This window comes from Pseudopipra pipra, chromosome 2 (assembly GCF_036250125.1).
Source record: "Pseudopipra pipra isolate bDixPip1 chromosome 2, bDixPip1.hap1, whole genome shotgun sequence".
NCBI lineage: Eukaryota > Metazoa > Chordata > Aves > Passeriformes > Pipridae > Pseudopipra > Pseudopipra pipra.
The window spans coordinates 10731555-10755792 of record NC_087550.1 but is presented as its reverse complement, the minus strand read 5'-3'; the positions used below and the strand labels follow the sequence as shown (position 1 = coordinate 10755792).

At 36.2% G+C, this 24238-nt stretch overlaps 1 protein-coding gene across 2 annotated transcripts in view; it reads right to left on the bottom strand.

The window, feature by feature from the left end:
- The window catches only part of GBE1 (1,4-alpha-glucan branching enzyme 1), a 145564-nt gene that overhangs the window by 96657 nt on the left and 24669 nt on the right, over positions 1–24238 (bottom strand). For both annotated transcript variants that reach the window (XM_064643963.1, XM_064643964.1), the window contains exons 2-3: positions 15727–15896; positions 7034–7149 (exon numbers count right to left, since the gene is read on the bottom strand). In XM_064643963.1, the coding sequence (XP_064500033.1) occupies positions 7034–7149; positions 15727–15896 (286 nt within the window). The remainder of the gene's footprint in view (positions 1–7033; positions 7150–15726; positions 15897–24238) is intronic.

The window sequence follows — 24238 nt, the reverse complement described above, 5'->3', positions numbered from 1 at the left end:
GGATAATAAAAAAGTGCAGTGAATGGTGGTGTGTTTCCTCCATGCTGAGCTCACCTGATTCTCTCCACACATCGTTAAGTGCTTTAACTCAACTGCTTTTCAATACCCTAAAGTAGCATACCTTGAATATTTTATCATAATGCCTCAGAGGAGCCCCCCTCAAACAGCTCCAGTGTTGGCTGTGTTGCCAGTATGGATTCCATCTGGCAAGACTTGGGCATCCAAGGTGTGGAGTAAGTCCACTAGAATACCAAAGTTTATCTTCGACTTTCTCCTTGACCTATAATCTTCTCTGAACGTTAGACACAAATACAGCTGAAAGTCAGGAAGTACTTGCCAGTAAGTCACACTGAAGGGAATGTCAGGAGCTTTACCTAATTACTGGCCATATCCTCAAAACAAAACCAATTCCCACAAGAATCACAGCCATGTCTATATATACCTCATATGGACTCTCAAATTCCATTTCAAGACCTCTTCTTCTTTAAGATCTCTCCACCTTCTCCTCAAAAAAACCCCCACATTTTGCTTTAACATACACCTAATAGCAATTGAAACAATTAGTCTGTGTTGACTAATGATGAACTAAAAGCAAAGTATTTCTAAATAGCAAAACCTCCTACCAGAGAATTGTGCAACCTTCAAGTCACAGGAGAACTGAGCCTGCCAAAACAACTGAACAAGAATATTTAAAAGTGCTGAGCTCAGTCTGCTAAAAAGGCTCCAAAGAGCAACAGTCCACTGCTTTACAATGGTTCATTGCTCCTACAACCTCTCCTATGAGTCCACCAGCAGTTGCACATTGTTTACTAAATCCAAACAGGCAATGTCAAGAGACCATTTACCTCCCAATGAGTTAACAACTCTTCCTGCTAGCAAACCCAATCTGTAACCCAGAAAAGTCCACAACAACTTGCTGAAGGGTCATGGCTCACAATCAAGCAATGAAACATGAATATTGCCACTGATTTAGCAAATGTTTTACTTCCATTCAGCACTGCTGTTATCTAGAAACATATGCTGATGACTTTAGACCTGTTTCACAAAGTTCAAAATCCCAGGAATGCCATGTCTGCTGCTTCTTGCACATAGGTTATACACCATGATGCTGCAGAACACTTGTTTCATTCCCTGTTCAACTTTGCAGACATGGAATTTTTTTTTTTAATTTGCACCCTACACACCATTTAAGACATGAAATTTAAGTGATATGGAACTTAGCAAATTGAGCAAGGATATTCCCTTTACCCCCCAGCTAAGGTGAAAACCAGACCAATCAGAAGTGTTTACCTTTGTACATGAAAGGAAACAGTAAACACTTTATCAGGAAGCTTCCCATTGAAATCAAGTTTAGTATCTCTGCTCAGGGTACCTGAGGCTCCCTTTGCAAAAGCTGTCTCACTGCACATAACCTATTTCACAATGAGAACAGTCTCCCCAGGGAAGTGCTGGATTCCCCAGTGCTGGACAGGATGCTGGGCCATCATGACTAGACCACACTCTTCCCAAGAAAGGTGGCACCAGATGATCCTTGAGGTCCCTTCCAATCCAGTATTCTACATGTTTCTATTTGCATCTTACATTACTGAAAGCCCACCACATCTTTATCAATTTTACACCTAGCATCCGAACCACCAGCCTGTTATCCCATTATTAAAAACTTTCCTGGGTTTTCACACTCATTAAAAACACCTTCACGTTTTTGACTGCAAACTGCTTGAAGTGCATGAGGCCTGAACTCAGTGCTGGTCTGATATTTTACTGCTGGACCTCCTGATCAGGAGGGTCAGCTGCAACACCATCTATTTCATCAGTGACAGTAATTACACTTGATGAATTTTACTAACAGTGGTTCCCTGACACTGATTAACCTACCTGCTCACTATACTTGATTTCTTTTCAAGGTTTACAGGCTAGACACAGAGTGTGCAGATCTACTGCAGTAGTAAAAACTGGAAGGATTAAGTTTTTAAAATATTCTTCACAACTAACTTTCCTCTACCCAGTACCTCCTGAATACAAATGTATTTTCAGATACTTTTAATCATGATTAATAAACTGTTAGTGTTCTGACTCTTAAGTTCCTCCTTTGCCCACTTGAATATTAAAAAGTGTAACACGTTTGGACTGGAGAACTTAAACCCAATAATAGTGAACTTTTTAAGCATTCTGTACAAACTGATGAAAAAATTGTGACTGTTGTATGTGCCTGCCCCAATTTTGTATTAGACTTGGCACATATAACTATTGTTCAGCAGTCACTGAAACCACTCACACATGTAAGAGTGGAATATCAGTAGAAGAATGTTGTGTTAACAAGTGCACAAGATGTCAAGTCTAATCACCTCATTACAGTACAAGATACTCCCTCAAAAAATTATAAACTTCACCATTTAAATACATAGATATGGATACATATACAGGTGAGTGTGAAGGAGAAAAGGATACAGACTTAGCAAATAATGGAATGCAGTTTTTAGAAAAGTTTCTACCATTTTCTGAATGACCTTTCCAGGAGAAAACATATGTTATTTGTTTCCTGAGCTGTATATATTATTAGTTCTGTCAGCATACATAGAGAAATGATGCAGGCTACAATGGTACACAGAAATTATCTGTTAAAAAACCAACTAAAATTAACTAAGTTAACTATAAAACAGGGGTGAGGTTTTGTTTTTTTGGGGTTTGTTTGGTTTGGGTTTTTTTGGTTTTTTTATCTATCAATGAGATAAATGTTAACTACAAAAGGGTAGCTTTCTCACATAACTCATAGGGGTTCAAAAATGTAATAAAAAACCCCAACAAACTTAGTCACTGATATTTTACAGACAACTTCCCAATCTTTACCTGGTTCTTGGTAAAAGTTGTATTATGGAGGCATGTCAGCCATCCTGACTCTTACCTTCATATCAGAAACAAGCCAGAATCACACTGAACTAGATTTCATGAATACATGTGATGTTTAGCTGCAATACAGAGTTTTGTGCACCTACCCAATACATTGTCAGATAACGTGCCAGATGAGTTTATTAGTATATAAAATTCTTGTTGACAATAATGTCAGAAATTGCAGATCTACTGTCATTACTAAAAAGTTGAATAATTCAAATTGGTTTAGTATATCCTCTTCAGTTCACAAAAGAAAACTTAGTACAGATCTGTTCTTATTCAATGTTCCAGGGCAGCAGGTAGCTCAATCATAATTGCCAATATATTTCAAGTACTGGTCTTGCCATCTCTTCTTATTTAACTGTGTGAAGATATTTTAGAGCTTGATCATCAGCCATGAATTTGGAAATTATTTTCATCTAAGGTTCAATTTGCTAATTGTTCTGCATTTTCTATTTTGTTCCTCAGCATTCTTATAAATAATATTAAACAAATTCCCCACTGCAGATACTAAGATCTCAATTTTTACTGATGCTACCCCCACCCCTAAACTCCACTGACTATTTTAAAATTGGGATCTTGCCAACTACAGTTGGAAAAATCATTTATAAATAAACAGCAAAAGAACAAAGTGAATCTCCTGCATACGTATGACAACACATGACATGACTTGCTATAGAAGTCTATCTATGTTAATTTTTCTAAAAGCTTGCTGTATCTTGTAAAAAGGTCATTAAAAACACTAAAAATGAAGAAAAAGATTCAGTCATTTTCAACTATGAAAGAAGATAAGCACACTTGCACCCCAACTGCCATCACTGCAGAATGACAAACATTCTAACATTTAAGGAAAAAGTCTTTCTAACTACCCCATTACAAATAAAGAGAGGTAAATAGGGTTCCTTTATTAAAGCATAAAGTTTGGTTTTGGGCTTTAATCTGTGCTCAGCCTCTGACATCTGCCACAAGTTTAAAAGCAAACACCACACAACCACAACAGCAACTATATTTGTTCACTTAACTCATTCTGAGCTCCCAATTGATCCACAGGAGAAAGAACAAAAAAAAAATGCCCTTTTCTAGCAGGTAACCTTATTTTGTAGATGGGTGTCATAATCCACAAGGGAGTCACTCAACTGTCATAAGCATCCTTCTCTTCAAACTGAAGAAAATAAGTCATTAAAAATCCTGCTGTAAGTTTTCTGACACTTTTCAGTGTTTGTATTTACTCATGAGAAGACTGCCTCAAGAGCTACAGTAGGCAGTCTACTACTGTTGAAAACAGGCAAATGCTTGACCTCTGCTCCTCACTTATTTTCCTACAAAAATATTTTGTGACCTGATCTAAATTAGTGTCACCAGCTACACTCCATCCCTTTCCCATTCTGGTTTAGATATTACTTATTTAAAAGGAGTGACCTTGTTACTATTTCAGAATTTGGCATTCGCCTGTGTAGAACTGAGGATGAAAACAGTGTAGACAGAAGCTAAAGACCTTCTGGAGGAGACTTTCCCCTCATAACAGATTAATCCCCACATAAATCTCTAAAGTTGACTATTTTAACTTAAGTATTTAAAATCATATTGGTAAAAGAAACTGTAAAACCTGCAATTCTCTTAAGCTTCTTTAGTAAAGAAAAACAGGGATTGCTTTCATTACTAAAAAAGAGTTTGTTACCTAGTTCAGTGCAGACATGAGTGCCTGTGGATTTAAACATTACCTCTGCAACCTGCATAGCAATTTCCATCTGCAGACAACCCAATATTCTCAGCTTCTCTGTGAACAAAGGACTGCAAAACTATGCTCTAACACACAAGTCCTCAAGTTGCCAAAAATACATATGTTTATGAACAATCATAATCTAACAGTTCAAAGAAAACTTACAGAAAAGCAGTTTTCTGAACCCATTAGTGGAATGAGAGAGAATAAGATGATCAGCTGTAGCATGAGAGTAAGGTACCTGCCTACCATGTGAATATTCCAACCTCATTCCAGCTTTTGTGACAGAAAAACCATTTTTGAACGATGTTAACTGGAGCTTTTGTTTATATCATCTAATTCCATCACAAGTACACGTTGTGATGTGTTAGATCCAGTTGTACAGGCACCACGGAACAAAAACTGTCATGAAAGCTTATTAGCAAAGTTACAGATGAGACTGGGAGTAGTTTCCTGTAGATGAAGTTATCAATTATGACTATGGACAATTGTGAATCAAGTCTCTAAATCTTTGGTTTTGTTTTGGTTTGTTTTTTTTTTTTCCTTGAGGAATATACTCAAAAGTAAACCTATTTCCCAGTCCTGCTTCACGAGCATGTTGGATGATCACGTATTTTGAGCGTCAGTGACAATCACACATCTGTTTAAAAGTGACCATGGCAAAACACAATTAAAGTGGCAGGGTAAAAAAAAGCCTAAAAATTTAAAAAAAAAAATAAAAAAAAAAATAAAAAAACAAACCAACAAAAAAATAACAAAACCGAACAAAAAACCCCACACCCAACTTACATTCTGCTCTGCCAGGAGGTATCTTACAGCTTTTTCAGAAGGCTCAGAGCAACTACAGAGCCACAGGAATTCATCTTACTAGGGCATCAGCACCAAGGGCAATCAGTAGTCAAAAATTCTGCATACTAAACAAATTATGTACAATGCAATCTTTGCTTTATGGAGTTTATATTTCAAAGAAAATGCTGAATAGGGAAAAAGTACTATCAAGACCTGTACTTCAAAAATAGGTGATATGACCAGTGATTATATAGGAAGAAAGACAACAAAGTAATCTCAAATTGTTCCAAATGCATTTAAGAATCTACGGTTTATTCTGTTACGTTAATAATTATCAACACTTATCACTCACATCTCTTATCTCTACACAGAGCACAGGATATTCTACAGTAGATGAGGTCAATAGTTTTGTAGATAAAATATAGAAGGTAAATTGAGCAACAATGAAAGAAATCTAACCTACTTACATCTCAAAAGCATGGAAAATATTAAATAACCATTCTGCACTCTCACACATTACTGCATAATCACTGCACTTCTGAGCTGAAGGCAACTGTTTTCTTTCCTGCTCCATAAAATAAAAACAGCTTTCTCGTCCTTGAATGATTATTCCTAAATTTCAATTTATCCCTATTTATTACTGGGATGATTTCATAAGCCATAACAAAAAGCAGAGAGATAAGCACACACATTGAGTAAGCATTTCTATACATATTTTTGTTTTAACAGATTTCTTGTTTCCCTAAGCTGATTTTCAGCACAAAAATGAGGATTTTTTCTATATGTTAGTTTTGTGGATGAGAGCCCTGAAAATGTACTAGTATTATACAAATGCTTCCAGTTTCTTGATTTTCCTAGTCTTTAGATAATTTCAGTACATTTCTTTCCTTAACTACTCATTACTGTCCCCCATTAGCATCCACTGCCTCTGGAATTCAAGCTCTGACTGCAACAAAGTAAATCTCCAATTTAAATCAATATTCACCTACAAATAATCAACTCTGCTGATAGTTAGTTGTCATTATGTATATCTGCACTAAGTATAACAATTGTGGCATTTGACAGCTCAAAGAAACTTTCCATTACTTTCTGGAAGAAAGCATTTTATCCTCACGTATACTCCTGAAATACAGTTATATTCAGTTTAACTTACTTAAGCCTACTGCTCTTAATTCCTTAATTCCTAAAGGATAGGTACAAGTTTGACAAATCTGCATGTACCATTAAAGCAATGCAAAGAGATCACCTGAAAAGCCATAGCTAAAAGAATCACAGAAATTATGAAGGTACTGAGATCTGAATGTGAACTTGAACTCAAGTAGTTGCAACAACAATAGAAAGAATTTATCTGCACATTACTTTTTATTTTTCAAGTTATCAACATGTAAATAGTTTTCGTCCTGTAACATGATACAATACACTATATCCACATTTCAGCCACATATGCCTGTTCCTAAAAATTTTATTCTGTTTGTGATGCTTAATGTTTCACTCCTTGAGATCACTTTGCACCACAAGTTGTTAAACTGATCCTGCTTCTTCAAACAATTAAAAGATAAAGTTACTTAAAGGAAAACTGAAAGTACAACTGAGTAAGAAAGGTTACAAGAATTAGAGTAAGTCTAGAACCAACACCTTTAGCTTTGATCCATGGGGCACAGCAGGACAACCATCTTCTCCAGGTGGAATGAACAACTCCCACTTCCCATACTCCAACTTCTTATATGGATGGGAAAATGGATTCCAGCCATCTGCAATATAAGAAATAATATTAAGTATTTATCTTAAAATGTGTCCAATTACAATTCAAAAGCATAACACTATGTTCCATCTTTTTCAGAGTTCACTTCAGCGAAAAGCAGACAAATATTTTTATATCTGATACTATCACACACATTCAAAAGAGGTAAAATGAAGTGTGTAAGAGTTTCACTGTGAAACCACACTCCAAATCTACTTTAACAATGATAAAATTATTTCTATTTCCTTGTCTTTCATCAAAGTCAACACAACCTTCTCCTTCCCCAAAAAGCCTATTGATTTTAATACCACAAAATCATGGTGGTATGAAAACTAATGGCTGAAAAGTAAGGCTTAAGGTAGATTTCAAAACAAAAACCTCACCTCTCCTAAACAAGTCAGCAGAAATACTTGTAACACAGCTATGGAAAAAACTAATGAGCAAATATTGGTTATGGAGAGGGGAGGTGGACAAAACGTAGGCAAAACCAGCTTCCATAAATTGAGTACTCAGACCAGGCTCAGACACATACACTGCTCACTACCTCTATTTTGACAAGCTGATGTATAAAATAAAAGTGTACAAAGTAGGACAAATACAGGGAAAACTGCAGACAAAACTTGGCAGCAATGGCTAGAAAACCAGACAATAACAACACAGCCAGGAAATGTGGCCTGAAATGCCAGTTTTAAGTCTTGAGGAAGATTACTTTTTCATTAAATTTTTATTGAGGCAAGCTTAGATACCATAATTCCAGATCCTTTGTTCTGTTTGGATTTCCCGAGCACTGGACACGGGCAAGGTTGGTCATTATGACACACCCAAGTGAACAGACATCGGCAAGGTGGGCTTGTGTGTTTGTAGGCATGCCCAAGGTTAGCTCATACAACTGAGAGTGAATATATTGCTTCTCAACTGACACACTGTGGCAATGGAATCATTTCTAGAAGGAAACAGCAAGCTAAGTTTGAAAATTACCTTTTTTTTTTTGCCTTGGAATATGTCTATCCCACATAGTTCAAGGCAATAGACTCCTAAGCTAGAAAGTTGACACAGAAAATTCTATTACAAGACATTAAAGCAACCCATGCTAATCTTCCTTCATGGTAATTTATTTGCATGCTATGGTTTGTTGTAATAAAAAAAAAAAAAAAAAACGAACCAAAAACCACACCTCAGTGAAAGAAGAATAAGCAGCCTCCAATTTAAGAGTATTAATCTAAGCTCATATAAAACAACATTGCAACTAAACATGGTAGTCAAGGTTAAAAGCAATTAAATGAAAAAAAAAATGGACATGTGACCATAGAAATCAACAGGGGAAGTAGACACAGGAAGGAGTTACAGTCAAATCAACATGTATATTTTCTTAAACGTCAGTAACCAAAAATATTGTCTGCTGTGCAACAAAAAGATAATCTTCTCTAACAAGATATGGATGTCTTGAGTTTCAGAAAAAGACTAGGCTGCTTTCCAAGACGCTCCTCGCACTTAGGCAGCTGTTTAAAACCTGAGAACTGCCAGTCTTTAAAGAAAGCTGAGAGGTACAAATCAAACAGGCCAGACAATGTGACCAAAATAACTATGCAAGATAAATCTTCTAGTACCTATTCATTTTACAGTAGAGAGCAATGTCAAAAGCAATAAAGAGATTATTATTATAAAACATTTCCCGTGCTCAAAATCACAAATGCAATTAATTCAGTTCTCCATTTAGATGATAGTTTTTATCACGATTAAAGTATTTGGATAGTGCAGACAAATTGCACATATTAGCAGAAAGAATGTATTTACTAAACTGTTGCTTGATTAACAGCAGAAGAGCTTGTGTGTTAGTAAGATTTAGATGGGCCCTCCCCATTGGTTTTATTCTGAAGTTCCAATCAAGAAAAATACTGAAATTAACACTACTAATATCTACAAAGACCAACATCAAACAAACAACACCTTAGCAATAAAGCAATACTCCTGAACAGAATGTCTAAATTGCAAAGTATAGACAGTATTTATACACTATAATACATTTATTTATGTATTTCTGGGCAGGGTAAAAGAATGTAGAATACATCATTGGATTTGGTGACTAAAAAAAAAAAAGGTTAAATTGTTAATTTTTATGCTATAAACAGCTAGACTGTCTGAAATAAACATTTCAGGCAAAAACGAGAAAACAGAAGAAAGATGAAATATGTAACAATGTTAAAAAGTTTCAAGAAGATAGCTTTACTGGTTAGTATTTCTGATAATCAAAACCCATCTTAGGGGATTTACTCCTAATTCTTTCAATCATGTCCCCCCAGATATCTGATCATCTTTATTGCTTCTCACGAAACTCTTCTCAGTTGAGCTGTACCTCTTGACTACAATGCACAAACTGAACCAAGTATGCCAGGCCATGACTTGCTAATATTGAGCAAAATAAAATATGTTACAGCAAAAAAAAAAAAAAAGTCTCAGGCCCAGTTTCTATAAAACTCACTCTGGGGAATCTGCATGGAGTTAGTCATTTACACCAAAACCACTGAATTCATACATTGTTAAAAAAATTCTCATGGCTGCTACTAAAACCACGGCTCTTCCCTCCCTCAGAGGGGGAATGGTTGCATCTCTCTACCTATTTAAAATCTCTGCTCTCCCCAGGCAGATTTGATAATTCTGCCCAAGTTGCTTAAACTTTCCCCTCCACCTGCCAGCAATACCAGATGCTCCTATTAATCCCTCCTGTTCCCAGCCACAGTCCTTCCTGAGTGTCTGTGGTTCATGACTTAAGAATAGATGCAAAGCAACAACCATCTGCCCCAGATGGTCCTACTTAAACCTCTGTTTGCTTCTTATCCCTGGACAGGAACTCACTTTGGAAGGTTATAACAAAAAATATTGATTTGTATTAAGGCAAGAGGCATAAAGAACTTAAAACACCTTGAAAACTGAAGGCTTCCTTCCAAGAGGAAATGGCTCAGGCTTCTCAGTTTTACTGCTTAGTTTTCAGATTTTTCAGCAAAACTTAGCCCAGAATGCCTTAGGGGACAACAGAAAAAACAAACCCAACCAACCAGCAACTGATTAACAGATTTATGAAGCTGAAAAAAAATAAGTCAAAAGAAACATTTTTGATTGAGAACAGAGGCTTCAAAGACTCTGCCAATAGCTACAAACAGAAAAAGGCTGAGAAGATTACCAAGAGAAGTTCAAATAATCAGCTCGAATAGAACCTAGGAAAAAAAAGGACACCATCATGGAATATCCATAAGCCACACAAAAAGACAAAAGCTTTGTGCAAAAGTTCAGGCCCCAGATACATCTTAATCCAACACAGAAAACATCTTCAATAGCCTGATACTTTCATTTTCTCTCATCTCTGTGACAATGTCTTCCAAATCGAACCAATTATTTAAACGTTACATCCCATCTCAGCAACGAGGTACAATGGAACTTTCTGCTCAGAACTGCACCCTTAGCATGCCAAACAATCATGAACTGAGCTTTAATCTAGAACTGAATTCAAGGCTATAATGGTTTGGGTACTACCATTTGTCATGAAACTCAATTTAAATGCAATACTTAAATTTAATACAAAGCTACATCATCATTTAAGTGACTTCTTGTTCAATCTCCTGACTGTTTTCACACGGACAAGTATGTAGCTATACAGCTCTGAGTCTCATGGCTTAAACTGGGAGTTCACACTAAAAAATAAACACTTCTCTTGCTTCTCATAGAGGAAAGCAGTACTTCTTGCTTTTTAACCAAACCATTGCCTTTTTCCATTCAAGAGCTGATATATCAGTGCAATGCTGTACCTATTTTTTTAAAAGTGAAAAGACTTCATACGCTGAGGTTGAATTCTCAAGTGAAATAAACCCATCTCTTACAGAAACTATATGTCCACATTCCACTTTTTGATCAACTGAAAGATGCCTAAAGAGAGTACAGAGTCCAGCAAGCATTCACACAGTGACCTTGAGGAAAGGATATCAGACAAGCACAAGTTCAGACAAGGGAAGGGACATCAAAATCCTACTATCCCAACAAGATACCTCTATTGTACTTGATTAGAATATGAAATCAGAACATAAATGGAGAGGTTCTCCAAGGACACTATACTGTTCTACACAGTGGTCAATTAGGTCTTCTCCCACACTGCCTTATTTCCAACAGCTCAACTGCAGATCATTAACATCATCTGCTTAAAAAGTCATTAAACAGCTGAAACACTGACATAAAAACAAGTGTCATCACTTCTCAGATGGGATGTTTCTCTGGATATTAATATCAGCTTATACTCCAGCCTACTGCCTTCTGTAGGCACAGAAGTTTTGCTATTTGACTTTACTCATCAAATCTGGGTATTTTTCTATAAAAATCTTTGAAGGAAGCAGTAAGAAGTTCAGTATGATATTATACTGGTATCTAGAAGCCATTTTGGTAAAAGTCTGGGGAAAAAAAAAAAACAAAACAATCTGATATGAAGAGTTTCCTGTCAGCTGTCAGATATCCAAATTATGAAGGCTGGTGGCTTAAGCTCCCCTTTCTTCACTCTGAAGGAGGCCTGTCAGACTTTAAATTATAAATAAACATCCACCCCAGACCTGTCAGCCCACCTTCCCTCCACTCCCAGCAGAAGACTCCCCCACTCGTGCAAAAAAGAGGAAGCAAAAACCAAACAGACATTCTACAGTGATCAACATTTCAGACCTCATGTTAGCTGGGAAGGAAGGTAAAGAGGGCACATAAAAGAAAAAAAGAGGACCAAAGAACAGAAATCACAAATATGACAATATTTTATACCAAATACTGACTTCCAAATTAACATATGAATACTTACTCTTTCAAACATTTTTTTTAATTAAAGTATTGTTTATAGATAACCTACTGAGTCTCTGCATGGCCAAATACAATTTTGAGTGTTCTAATCCCCAAATAAATTCCTTGGGTTAGCCTCAAAACCTGCAGTTCTCTGAGTTATTTTGAAATAGTCAATTGTAAAGTGGTAATAAATTTCCAGCAGTCACCACGTTCCTCAGCAATACAGCACATGGATGAAATATTCAGTGTTTTCACTGAGAGCTTTTAAGGGACCCATAATGTTGATTCTGCCTCTGGTATGGGGAATTCAGCTGACTAATTGCCTCATACACTTGATTTACTGAGATGCTGAAAGCACTAATTGACAAATCTTAATGGTTTTGGATGTTCATCTACTCAGACAGAGTAAAGCATCATACTAGAATACCAACACATATAATACTTTTTTTTTTATCTCCAGTTATGGAGTTTTAAAAAGACAAAACCAACTCAGTCTTTTCTTGAATTCATGTTTTCCCATTCTCCCATCAAAATACAGATTTGTGTGCTACTACTAGTTTCAGTGATACTAAGAATTTTTCTATTGTTCATTACAAGTTTCTCAGAACAAAGTACGAAAATACCATTATTTGAGTCAAAATACCTTAATAGCAAAGTTTTATTGTCTGCTATAAGGCATAAAAGTCATTCACAAGAAACTTTACGGGATCAAGGCTTCATGGGTATATAATTACTGAAATAAATTATTCATGTTTATCTGAAGCACAATTCATAAAAAGCTATTATCAACTATCAGCTTAATTATAAATTTTGAAAGAAGTTCAAGGTCTCTGTACCATACTTGCCATTATAATTTTTACCAGTTTTTGATTCTCAAAAGCTCAAGATGAAATAGCAGGGACTAATATTTTGTTTGATGGAAAGAAACAAAAAGAGACACATCCAAGAGATTTGCACACAATACCCTATTAAGGAAAACACTGAGAACTCACTGCTATCCATCTCCAAAACCAGAGCATGGATGGACAGTTTTCATATTATATACAACCACAGTTCAAAACCCAAAGAGTTCCTGTCATCTAAAGTTCAATGTTTATTCCTTGGTACGAGATCTCCAGCTTTCCCCCCTGTGGTTCCACTACAGTTCTCTTGCAAAAAAGTTCTATTTAAAAAAAAAAAATTATTAAAAGCAATCCCAATATCCAATTTAAATACAATATAAACATAAATTTAGTTTGAGACTTTAACCTGCTTGAAAACTTAAATAAAGGTTAAAAGGATTCAGTTTTAATTAAACATATCTGTAGCAAACTGATCTAAGTCTTGGGGTTTTGCCATGCAATTTCTCATCAGAATATTATTAAAGCTCACCTGAGTTGAATGACAATCTTTCATTCCTCCAGGCTTTCCAAGTACACTTTCATCCCCTTTTGGAATGAACACTTTACTATGATTTTTATTATTACTATTATTATTTACTATGATTATTATTATTATTATACTTCACCAATTAATATGATTAATATATAGGAGAAACAGTTTTTCCATATTAAAGTGAATTTCTTTTCAGCTTTTTTGACTTCTAACACCTTTCATTAGTGACTAGATAAAACTACTCTAAGACATTAGTCCTAAAGTTTTGCTTCATATGATGTATTACATCAATTACATCAAGTCATTCCAGTTTTTAGCTACTGTATTCTGGTATACACATACTTCACCCCCCCCCCCGTCTGATAAGCAAATTTATAAGTTATAATCTCTATTTAAAATATTAAACATTTCATTACAAGTCTGGTTTTAAAATTACCATCTATTAAAGTACATGTTTAAAACTACTGCATTCTAGCCTTCAATTGCATTGAGTAATTTAAAGACTATTACACCCATCACAGCACAGGAAAACCTTGAGCAATGGGTGGGGCTGCAGAAGTAGAGGAGATGTAAGGAGGAGAATTTTCTGCATCTTTATACATATAAAGTTAGGCTCTTAAAATAACCTCATCTATGTGTCTTGCAGTTGGTATTGATAACTGAAATCACTGTTATCTAGCAGTAGGTGAACTAGACATGATTCATTATTCAGTTTTGAATCAGAGGATGTATCTGACTCCAATATTAAAATTCAAGTACTGCACTAACCTATTTTATCAATGTCTATTCCAATAAAATGACCAGGAGTACTTCAAGGAAAGCTACTCTACCATTCACTAGGTTCACCATATCAAACAGGGTCATGGCTGAAAACAGTGTTGCACTAACTTTACTGTTCATCTTTTGCATCAAAAACAGAAGATATTTTTTTTTTTAATAATCACCATGAATAGTGGACCCTCTCCCAATTTAAACAGACACATTATATTGCTCTGTTCAGAAAACAAAGCATAACATGAATATTTCAATGCTTTCTTTTGTTTGTTTTGTTTATAAATGTATTGATCTTGGGACTGGGGAAAACCAGTACTGAAGCAGATTGCTATGAAGCATTGAAAAACTTCTTAACAATGGATCTGAAAAACACTTTTTATTTGATTTATTTCTTTATTACTACACATAGTTTTACAGAAGTTTAACCACAGTACTTTAGAGAGCACCACCAGATACTACAAATAATGGCAAATGCAGTTAATCTTACTCTAAAGTTATCTAAATACATACAATTTTAAGTTCATGACTGCCTTCCTCAAATACAGTTTGTCCTTTCAAGTTTCCTCAAGGACATGAAAGGAAGAAGGAATACTCAACATTTAACTTTTTTTTTTAAGCACAAGGACTAACTGCCTCAAACTGGCAATTTATATACCATTTTGTAATATAAATACATAAATTGAACATTCCCCCCAGTCAGTATTTTGGCAAAATCAAAGTTGGATAAATAACACTGCATGCTTCTGAAATGCAGTGAAATGAACAAAATCATTTCACAGCCAAAATCCCTGTTCAGTAAGTACCAGCAAGAAAAGATCAAGTACCCTGATGGACTAACATCTAACCCTGAAGAGAGAGACTACAGATGTGAAAAGGAAAAACAGAACAAGGTTCAAAAACCCCAAGCAAAAAAAAGATAGAAACTAGTATTGCAGGATCTAAGACCAATGATGGACATGCCTTTTATTTAAGAGTTTGCAGAACAGGATTTAGCCTTCCAAAGAAGCAAATTCCCATTTTTATTTCAAATTCAAAGGGAATAGTCTTCCTAGTTTTCAGAGCAAGCAATGTAATTCCTCCATGTAATCCTGCCACCTTCCCATCCCGCTAACACCCTTCCTTCTCCCCTCAAAACAGAATAACTACTCTTTTGTTACTATTTTGGTTTGATTTCAGGCTAACATTTTCCAGCAGAACTTTTGCCTACACTCTCAGGATGGGTGAGAATTCTCAAAGGCCTTGGTCCTTTAGACAACACCACTGCTGATCAGTAAAAGAAGATAAAGCAAATTATTTCGCTATTATTTTTGCTTCTCTGCATACAGTTTTATAAAAGCCTAACTATAGAGCTTTAAAAAGAACTTCTGATAGTTTAGACACAGCCTAAAGTACCAATGTGATGCAGTGTGACACAAATTATGGGTATTAAGAAAAAACATGTATAAAACTGATGATACAACAAACACATACCTTCATAGGCTACTGCAACATAAAGGAAAATATTATTTATTTTAGCCATGACATATTTTTACAGTCAGAATTTCATCACTGCTACAAAATTGTCTTTAAAGGAAGAGGATATTTGATGTAAAACACAGTGCAGGGGAGAAGAAATATTCCTGAGAATACTTACTGAAGTCACCTGCAAGAAACACCGCTTCTGCTCCTGGTGCCCACTCTCTACAATATATTCCACCTTCCAGAAGCTGGTTAACTCCAAAGCTTTTGTAACTCTTTGTAAATTTATCAAGGCCTCCTTCACATTCCTCAATGTTCTTCAAGTGGTTATAAAAGAGAGAGTACCTTTCAATGAAAATAGAGAACATTTTTTAGAAAGTTTAGTAAGTGCCTTTCTTACATTAACAAGTGTAAAAACCTAAAAAAACCCAAAAATTAAGTGAAACACACTGACACACTGTCCTAATACTATAACATCAGAGTTGTTGTCTACAGAAGTAGGAAAAAAGCCATCAAATACAAACCATACAATTTTTCCGTGGTTGTTACATAGTCCAAAGTTGCAATCTTCACATTTGTTGGCACTTTCTCTACTTTATGGAACAGTTTGCACTTTCAATCTAAGACTCCAGCTCCTGATTGGCAGCCAAGAAATCCCAGTATTACCACACAGCAGGAGAACTTCACACTCTGAACAGCCCAGCACTTTTTCCTCCACCTTATTAATATCAGACACAAGCCTCCCAGGGAGAGCTGTATAGCCCTGCTACGTCTCTCACAGCCAGTTTTAATGGACAGACAACCTCAGGACACTGAAAAGTTTGCAGTTCAGCACATCAGTAGGGACAAACTAGTCTGGCCCTTGCAGAAAGCAGTTCATTAGGCAACCTCTTTACAGAGACAACCAGCAGGACTCTGCAGTCCCCAACACTGCAACAGTTTGGAAAAAAATTAGTTTCATAGAAGTAATTATTTGGACCATAACCTACTTACACCAGTAGGACTTGAAATGCCATAAACTTCTAACATAAAACTTTGCTAGTACCAGTTTAGAGGGTTTTGACATATCTTGCTCTGTTTTCTCCAAGTGTGTTTTTGGAATCCGTGGTAACATCAGGTGTACAAAATAGAGACGAGAGTCAGCTTTGACTCCTAAAGTGTGAGCTGTTATGTTTAGATGTGCAGAAGCACATTTAAAAGCTGCAGTTGGGCATTTAATTAAGGCAACCTGTACAGCTTTTTCTCTTTTGTTTTAAATAAGACACTCCTGTGTTAAATTAGAAATGTGTTTTTGTTTTCCATAAATGGTGAGGAATCTTCTGAAGGGTGTAAAACCTAATAAGAGCCCCAGCAAAAAAAATGTATTTTGAAAAAGGAAAGAGAAACAGTAACAAAGTAAACGCTATGAGATAATACTTCTCTTAGAGGACAAAAGAAGCAGCCTGTTTGCAGTGTCAGGGCTTAAGACAGAGCTCTGTGATTTGTTGTAAAATTTTGATTTAGCATCGGCCCTTAATTAGTTCAAAGTAGAAGATTAAGGTGTCTAATTACTAGTTAAAGTAAATAGCATTACCTATATTAATTTAGAGTATTATGAATACTTTCAAGGTTAATCTCCCAGCAGGTTTTTATTATGAAGACTGATGCTCATCTTTAAAGAGAGCAAGATTTGAAAATGTCTCCAGGATAAACTATAGCAAATACACTCAACTTTTTTGCCCATCCACCCGCACCATTCCCTTAACATTTGCTCGTGGGTATAATCCTCAGAAGTGCATTACTAACTCCTCCTGCTCTGATAATCAATTTTATTTAAAGTGCTTGAGGGAAAACGTTTTGTCAGATTTCCAACTACAAGTGTATTATACACATATACAAACTCACATTTCAACCAACTGCAACCACAAATATTTGCATAAAGTTTAAATACAGAAACAGAGTAAGTCACAAATAGCCTCAAAAGCTCAACATATATCATTTAATAAAGTCACATCACTCCATTATTACTGAAGGGTTCTCCCTAGGGAAAATAATAAAACAGAATGGCATTGCAATATGAAATCTTTCTTTAAAATATGTCGGTTATATGATACAAGAATTATATATACACATATATACATACACACAAGAAGTATATCTCCTTATATATATATATATAAAAAGACGTATATTTGCAATGTCATCTACCAATTCTCATTTCTCTACCAAACATACACGTCCTGCATTGTTTTCACCTCATTCCACTGCAGCTGAAGCAAGACCTGCTATGCTATAGGTAGCTACTGTAACTCCAAAGAAGATCTAACTGAAGTAACGAGTTTGACACAGGTAAAATAGAAAGGGTGTTGTGGAATGTTATCTAATTAAAATTAATCTTCCCCCCCCCCCCATTCTTACCACAAATACAATTTCACAGCTTTAAGAACACCTTTGGTTGAATGTGATATTTCCCACATTCAGGAAAGAAGGAGAGAAGTGATGAACATCTTTAAAAAAAAGTCAGTCACAAACCCTTGAAAGCTGAAGAAGAGGCAAATTATACATTTATTACCAGAGAAGAAAAGCAGGGCAAAGAGAAGGACTGAAAGCTCTGTGCAGAAAAGGCTGATACCCTTCACATAATCTCCCTTTTCCATGGCCTACTCCTCTTCCTCAGGGTGAGCCCTCCCTAGCAAAGAGGAACCAAGCCCATTCATCTCATTGCAAGGAAATAAGCAGCAAAGAAATTCAGAATTTGAGCGTGGGCAGGATGAAAATGGACTTTCACAAAGCAATTATATGATTCTGTATCTTTGGGAAAAATCACAGACAGTAATACACACAATATACACTCTGGATTCTTGTTATAGAGGCACTAAGAGTACATCCACTGCTTCAATTTTTGTCTTTCAGTTTAAGCAAACAAAGAGACCACGGCAGAGAGAGACCATGGCATTCAATATGTGAAATGATCATGACTATTACTGAAAAAAAGACTCTGCTGACTTTGGAGTAGAGGAGAGCAAGACTACACACTCAATAAGATAATTTATTTTGAAGGTAGGAGGTGGGGGGGCAAGAAGGGAAACAGAATTCTTGATCAGGGGTATATAACATTTTTACAATAGCTTTTTACATAGGACAGATTTTGAACAGCTAATACAGCATCATGTACATTCACTAAGATTTCTCCTTCAATTTGCACACAAGCACACTGTGATAGACCAAGTTAATTCAGATATTACTGTTCCATCATCATTGCAGAAATCAAGATTTTTGAAGCAATTAGTGTTCTCCCTAATTGCTCTTAAATTATAATCTGGAAAGCCTCCAGGTTTGTTTGGGTTTTTTTTTTAACTATCTCCTGAGATTATCAAATAAAGAATTGTAGTTTGCTCAAAGTTAACAAAAACCCCCATCAACTTCTGAAATTACTTGTGCTGTGAACCACTCTATAAAACTTATCTCAGGAGATGAAATACATCTGGACACGGAACAATGTTACTTGTCCTAGAAGGTCTTGTAAAACAGCAGAAAGGTCTTGTAAAGCAGCAACTGCAGCCTGTTGTTGCTTTAAAGGAAAGGACTGAGTTAAGTACATGCTCATGTCCATATTTAGGGAACTTTAAGGTTTTGCTTTCACAGAAATTTCAGCATTCATTTCTACACTACTGAAGCTTATTAAACTTTTATTTTTTTTAATCTTCCAAGCCAAAGTCCCAGGATTACACACAGAAAGTGACAGGAAAGAGTTTTTTGCCAACTAATTCCAAACATTTATTTTGTTCACTACTAGAATACAAGTCTTAAAACCGGAGAGGTAAACATTATATTGATAAGATAGGATTTTGTGATCCCCCCAACACTGGGGGTTGTGTCACGTTCAGTTATGCATATATACACATATGACACATGACCCTGGACACATTTCATAGGTGAGAACCTCAGCATTCTGGACCTGGGAACAGAGTCAACAACAGCACTCAGACCTACAAGTCACAACAGAAGGCTGACTTCTGCCTTCATACTTTTCAAGTTCTCACAGCTCAATGACTGACTGCTAAGTCTCTTAAGATTTTTCAATTTCCTGGCACTACAGCTGGCACTGAAGAGGATTACAAGGTAAAAACTGTACCCAAGTATGACTTAGAGTACAACCATTACTTTGGGACAAAAAACCTAAACAGAGAAACAATAGGATCTACAGAACTTCAGGTACAGAGGGTCTGTAATAACTGGAAGTGGTTGTACATGAAGTCCTTTACTACAGCCAGGTACAGCACCACACATCTGACAAGTGCAGACAGAAGGAGGGGGCTGCTTTTGGTGCATTCCTTGCTCCCAGAGTTCTTACAAAAACACAAGCTTTCCAAGTCCCATATCCATTTATATCAATTCTGTTAATAGATAAGTGTTTTTTAAAACTGAAATACTGAAATTAAGTGTTTTCTTCAGACTTAACTGGAAAGACAGACCAGTCTTGGAATTTCTCCAACACCACATACACCTAAATTGAAACGAAGTACTTTCCTGCCACCAAATGCTCCTACACCAGCATTTCCCCCCTCCCCACCACTGTTTCCCTGTGAAATACTGGTAATCATAAACATCATTTGAAACAGGGTCACAACAGTCTTTTCCTACTGTTACATTCATAATTTGTAACACAGCATTGCTTTAAATTCCATGCTTTATATGCAGCTCTGTTTAAAGCCTTACAATAGAAGTGCAGGAATTGGCTGACTTTCCACTGAAGCAGGATTAAAACATCAAACATGAATTAGTATAATGGCTATTCAGAAAGCAAGTATCTTGCCAATAAAATAACCTTCATAGAGAACAAGTAAAGACAATATTAAATCAGTAGTCGCTTCAAAGGTTGGCATTTCAGGTGAGCACTTACTCCTCACACTTCTATCACTAAAATACCTCAAATATTCTGTCTTATGGACACCTATAGATCTAAAACTTTTACAGTAGAGGTACACACTTCTCAGAGTTTGATGCAAAACTACACAGCCCTTATACAAAAAGTAGTGTTCTATTTATTTGGTAGCCCTGATATACTAAACACTCCTGGTGGTGCAGTTTCTATAACCACTGACTTAATTCAACTATAAATCCCATTAAAAGTTTCGGGCATGTGTTAGATGCTTCAACATGGAGAATAAGAATACAAAAAGCCAAGCCTCCTCCCCTTCTTCCTCAAAGTCAGCTATTTTAGTGAAATAAGACTTCTGGCAGACCACTGAAGAAGCCTGATGATAAGTCAAAACACTGAATTAGAGCCCCACATAAAGCTTTCAGGTCTTTATTCTTCCAAGCAGCCAGGGGTACTAACTCCTTCTGGCTGCCTTGTAAAACAACAAAGAGGTATTGTAGTATTTTAAACTTCTATATTTAATCAGATTAGCTTTAGTTTCTTAGGCATCACAGTAATCCAAACAGAAACTAATATAACCAGAAAGGCCTTGGCAGCAAACAAGATACCCTCATTTAAACAGGCTGGTTCTAAACTCCAAGACGGATGCAAAACTTCAAGACATTTTTATGTCCATTCTCAAACTTTTTTATAAAGCTGTTACTGCAATTTACAGAACAGTCAATCAGCTTATTTTAAGACCTGTGGCGCCAACACCAAAATTAGTGATTTTAGCCCCTCTTCTACTTATGATGCTGATTTTAGTAGCTATTCATCCTTTACATTTTTTTTTTGTTGATACCAGCTTTTTTGTCATAGTTTATTTCTACAACATTGGCCCAGTATTAATGCTAATCTATTCAAAAAATGAAAGCAAGTAGGAGAGATGTTGATAAGGGTATCTGGTACCCACATGGAAAGCCCAATTTCGCAGACACTGAAGGGAAAAGGATGTGAAAGAAAACATCCAGTAAGGTACTCTCTGCAGCCAAGTTCTCCATTTTCCAGCAAATACAAACATTTACAGTAATGACAGTGTTAAAAAAAAAAACACAGTCCATAGCTTTATGAGGCTGTTCCTGAATTACTTTCTTCTAATATTGCTGCTATCACTTTGAAGATGCAGTTACACTTTCACTGACACCAAAGCCAGTGCAGAGTCCCTGATTCTCATCTTCCCCTTTCTCTGTAGCTAGTTATTCCCTCGAACTCTTGTCATTCATCTGCTTAGAAGAGGATGGATTGAAAAAGACAGAAGTAGGATAGATGAGGCTCTTCCTAAAGCAAGTTTCTGCAGTCCAGCAAATCAAAGGCATCAGACCATGCTGAACTAGAATTATGTGATATAGTCTTATGTTTCTATTTGCAATAGAAGTAAATTCCTGTTTACTGCTGCTTCTTCTACTTCATTTGTCATAGTGAAAATAAACCAAAACAGAAGCCTTGGATTCTACTTCATTCTTTCCTCCATCTCCTGTTATAAACTTTTCATTTGGCTCTTCAGAGTAGTACACAAAGTAATCACACTTAAGGAAAATTGTATGTAAAGGTACAGGAAAACTCAGGTAGGTATGAGTACATCAGAACAGCAGATTTACTGTATTTTTACCTCATATCAATTTTATAATTGTAGATGATTGACTTACACTTTCTGCATAGATGAGTCCTATCCCACTCAGGTAATCTTTTTAATACACATTTAAACAGGTTAAGGAACATCTGAACACATGCAACCTTTGAAGTGTGAGAACAATTCTGAGAGATATGCCTTAGAAGTACAGAAAGTAATGGCTGATGATTACAAGATCCAGCAGATGACCATTTAATTTTGCTTTTCTGCAGGTTAAAAGTAAAGACGTTATGTGATTCTGAAATCATGATCTTAAGAAGTCTCTCTGTAGCCAAATCTGAATTTCCCAGAGGTTCTAATTCCTCCATTCAGAAAATTATTCCCTACACAAGTAATTTGCCTCTCTTCCAAGTCAGGGGCGATTTAACACACATTTTCAGCTGAAAAATAAGGATTCTGCAGGTTGGCCAATGATATTAAGTTCCTTTCAGGTGTAATAAAATTAACTGTCATTCAAATGAATCAAGGAGACAGTTATTCCAATAAGGAACTTACACAGTTAAACCATTTTATGTTGCAATTCCTACCCAAGAAGGGCTTTATTATTAACTAGTAAAAAACCATCCAGCAGAGAACTCATATGAGCGAGCAAGAAAGGCAAAAACTTCAAAAATAACTTTCCCAATTCTGCTCTACTGGGCAGATAATGAATAACTCCCAACTCTCTTTGGGTGTTCCATGATTTCAGTATGGATAGATGAAGCATTTGTGCACGGAGGGATAGTGTAGTTTTTGCATCTCCAACTAAATGCAGTGTTATAAAAATTAAGAAATCTTTTCTTGGGGGTGTATAATGCACAATCACTCGCTCTGTTGAAAGGTGACTGATTCAGAATCAGCTCTTTCCAAACTAACTTAAAGTGTCACTGCATGTGCAAGTCAAGCCACAACAGCAACATACAGTCCAGTATGTAGGACCATGACAAAAAACCAGCAGAAGAGAAACCACAGTTTTTCTTGACATGCTACCAGCAGAGGATGCTTCTCTTCTAACAGAGATGGTAAAGACCTATAAGCTGTAAAGCCTAATAAATACCCTTTCATAGTATTTTAGCAAGAAGATCATTTGCTGACTGAAGTTCTGGCACTGCTTTGTGCACAGTACAGGACACCAGCGGCACCTTCCCTGCTTTAACCAGTAGCTTTACCAGCATTTGACAGCTGTAATGTTTTGGCCATCAGCTACATAACAAACACACACAGTTCTCAGTTGGGAACCAAATGCAGGGGTGATTACAAGGTGTATCAAATGCAAACTTAATGCAATCATTTAGTAATAATTACTCCAGTGATTTATCTAAACCAATCCCACTCCTAAGAACAACCCTCCCCACAGTATTGAGAGGCTCTCTTACACATATCCCTGCATGTTTGTTCATCTATCACTCACTTTAGTTTATTAGAAACACATGGATGCACCTCGCAGGGTAAGTGTAACAAATTACTGGTGTTTAGAAGGAGCAAGAGGCAATTTCTTTCCATCAGAAGCCCAGCAAACTACTTAGAGACACCAATTCCAGCCAAAGAAGTGTATACACAAGTATCAACACTTGCTACAAGAAAGCCATTTTCTTTTACCCTCTAATGATTTAAAAGGTATAGGGTTACTTTTTCAAAATAACTAAAACACACACTCCCCAAGGTAAAAACCAAACCAAACAAACCCCAAACACCACACAGCCAGCCCCAAAAACCTTATGATACTACACTGTGTTACAACCTCCCAGAATGGCACAGCACTCAAGACAGCTTCCCTTTCATTAGGAAACAGTCTAAATAAAACAGCAATTTCAAAATAATGACAGTTCTATATATTTCTCTGTATATAAGGAAACAAAGTTACCAGTAGTGTATACTTCATTTATTTAGTTTTACACTTTAGAACATTTATGAGAGCAACACTTTAGGTATAAGATTTCTTCATTTAATAGCCAGTTTCACTATCCGTCTGCTAAGCATTCTTTATTATGCATGAACTGTAGACTAAAGCCCCTCTTTTAGCTATAATAATTTGGTGCTCTGTTGTGATGATATCTGAAGCAAGTTGATGGAGCTCTTTCTGAATTAACATAACCACAGAGAAACTCCATCCCATCTGAACAGAGAGCTGCAGAAACGCAGCGACAGATTGTCTCAAAACCAGCAGACTAAGACTGT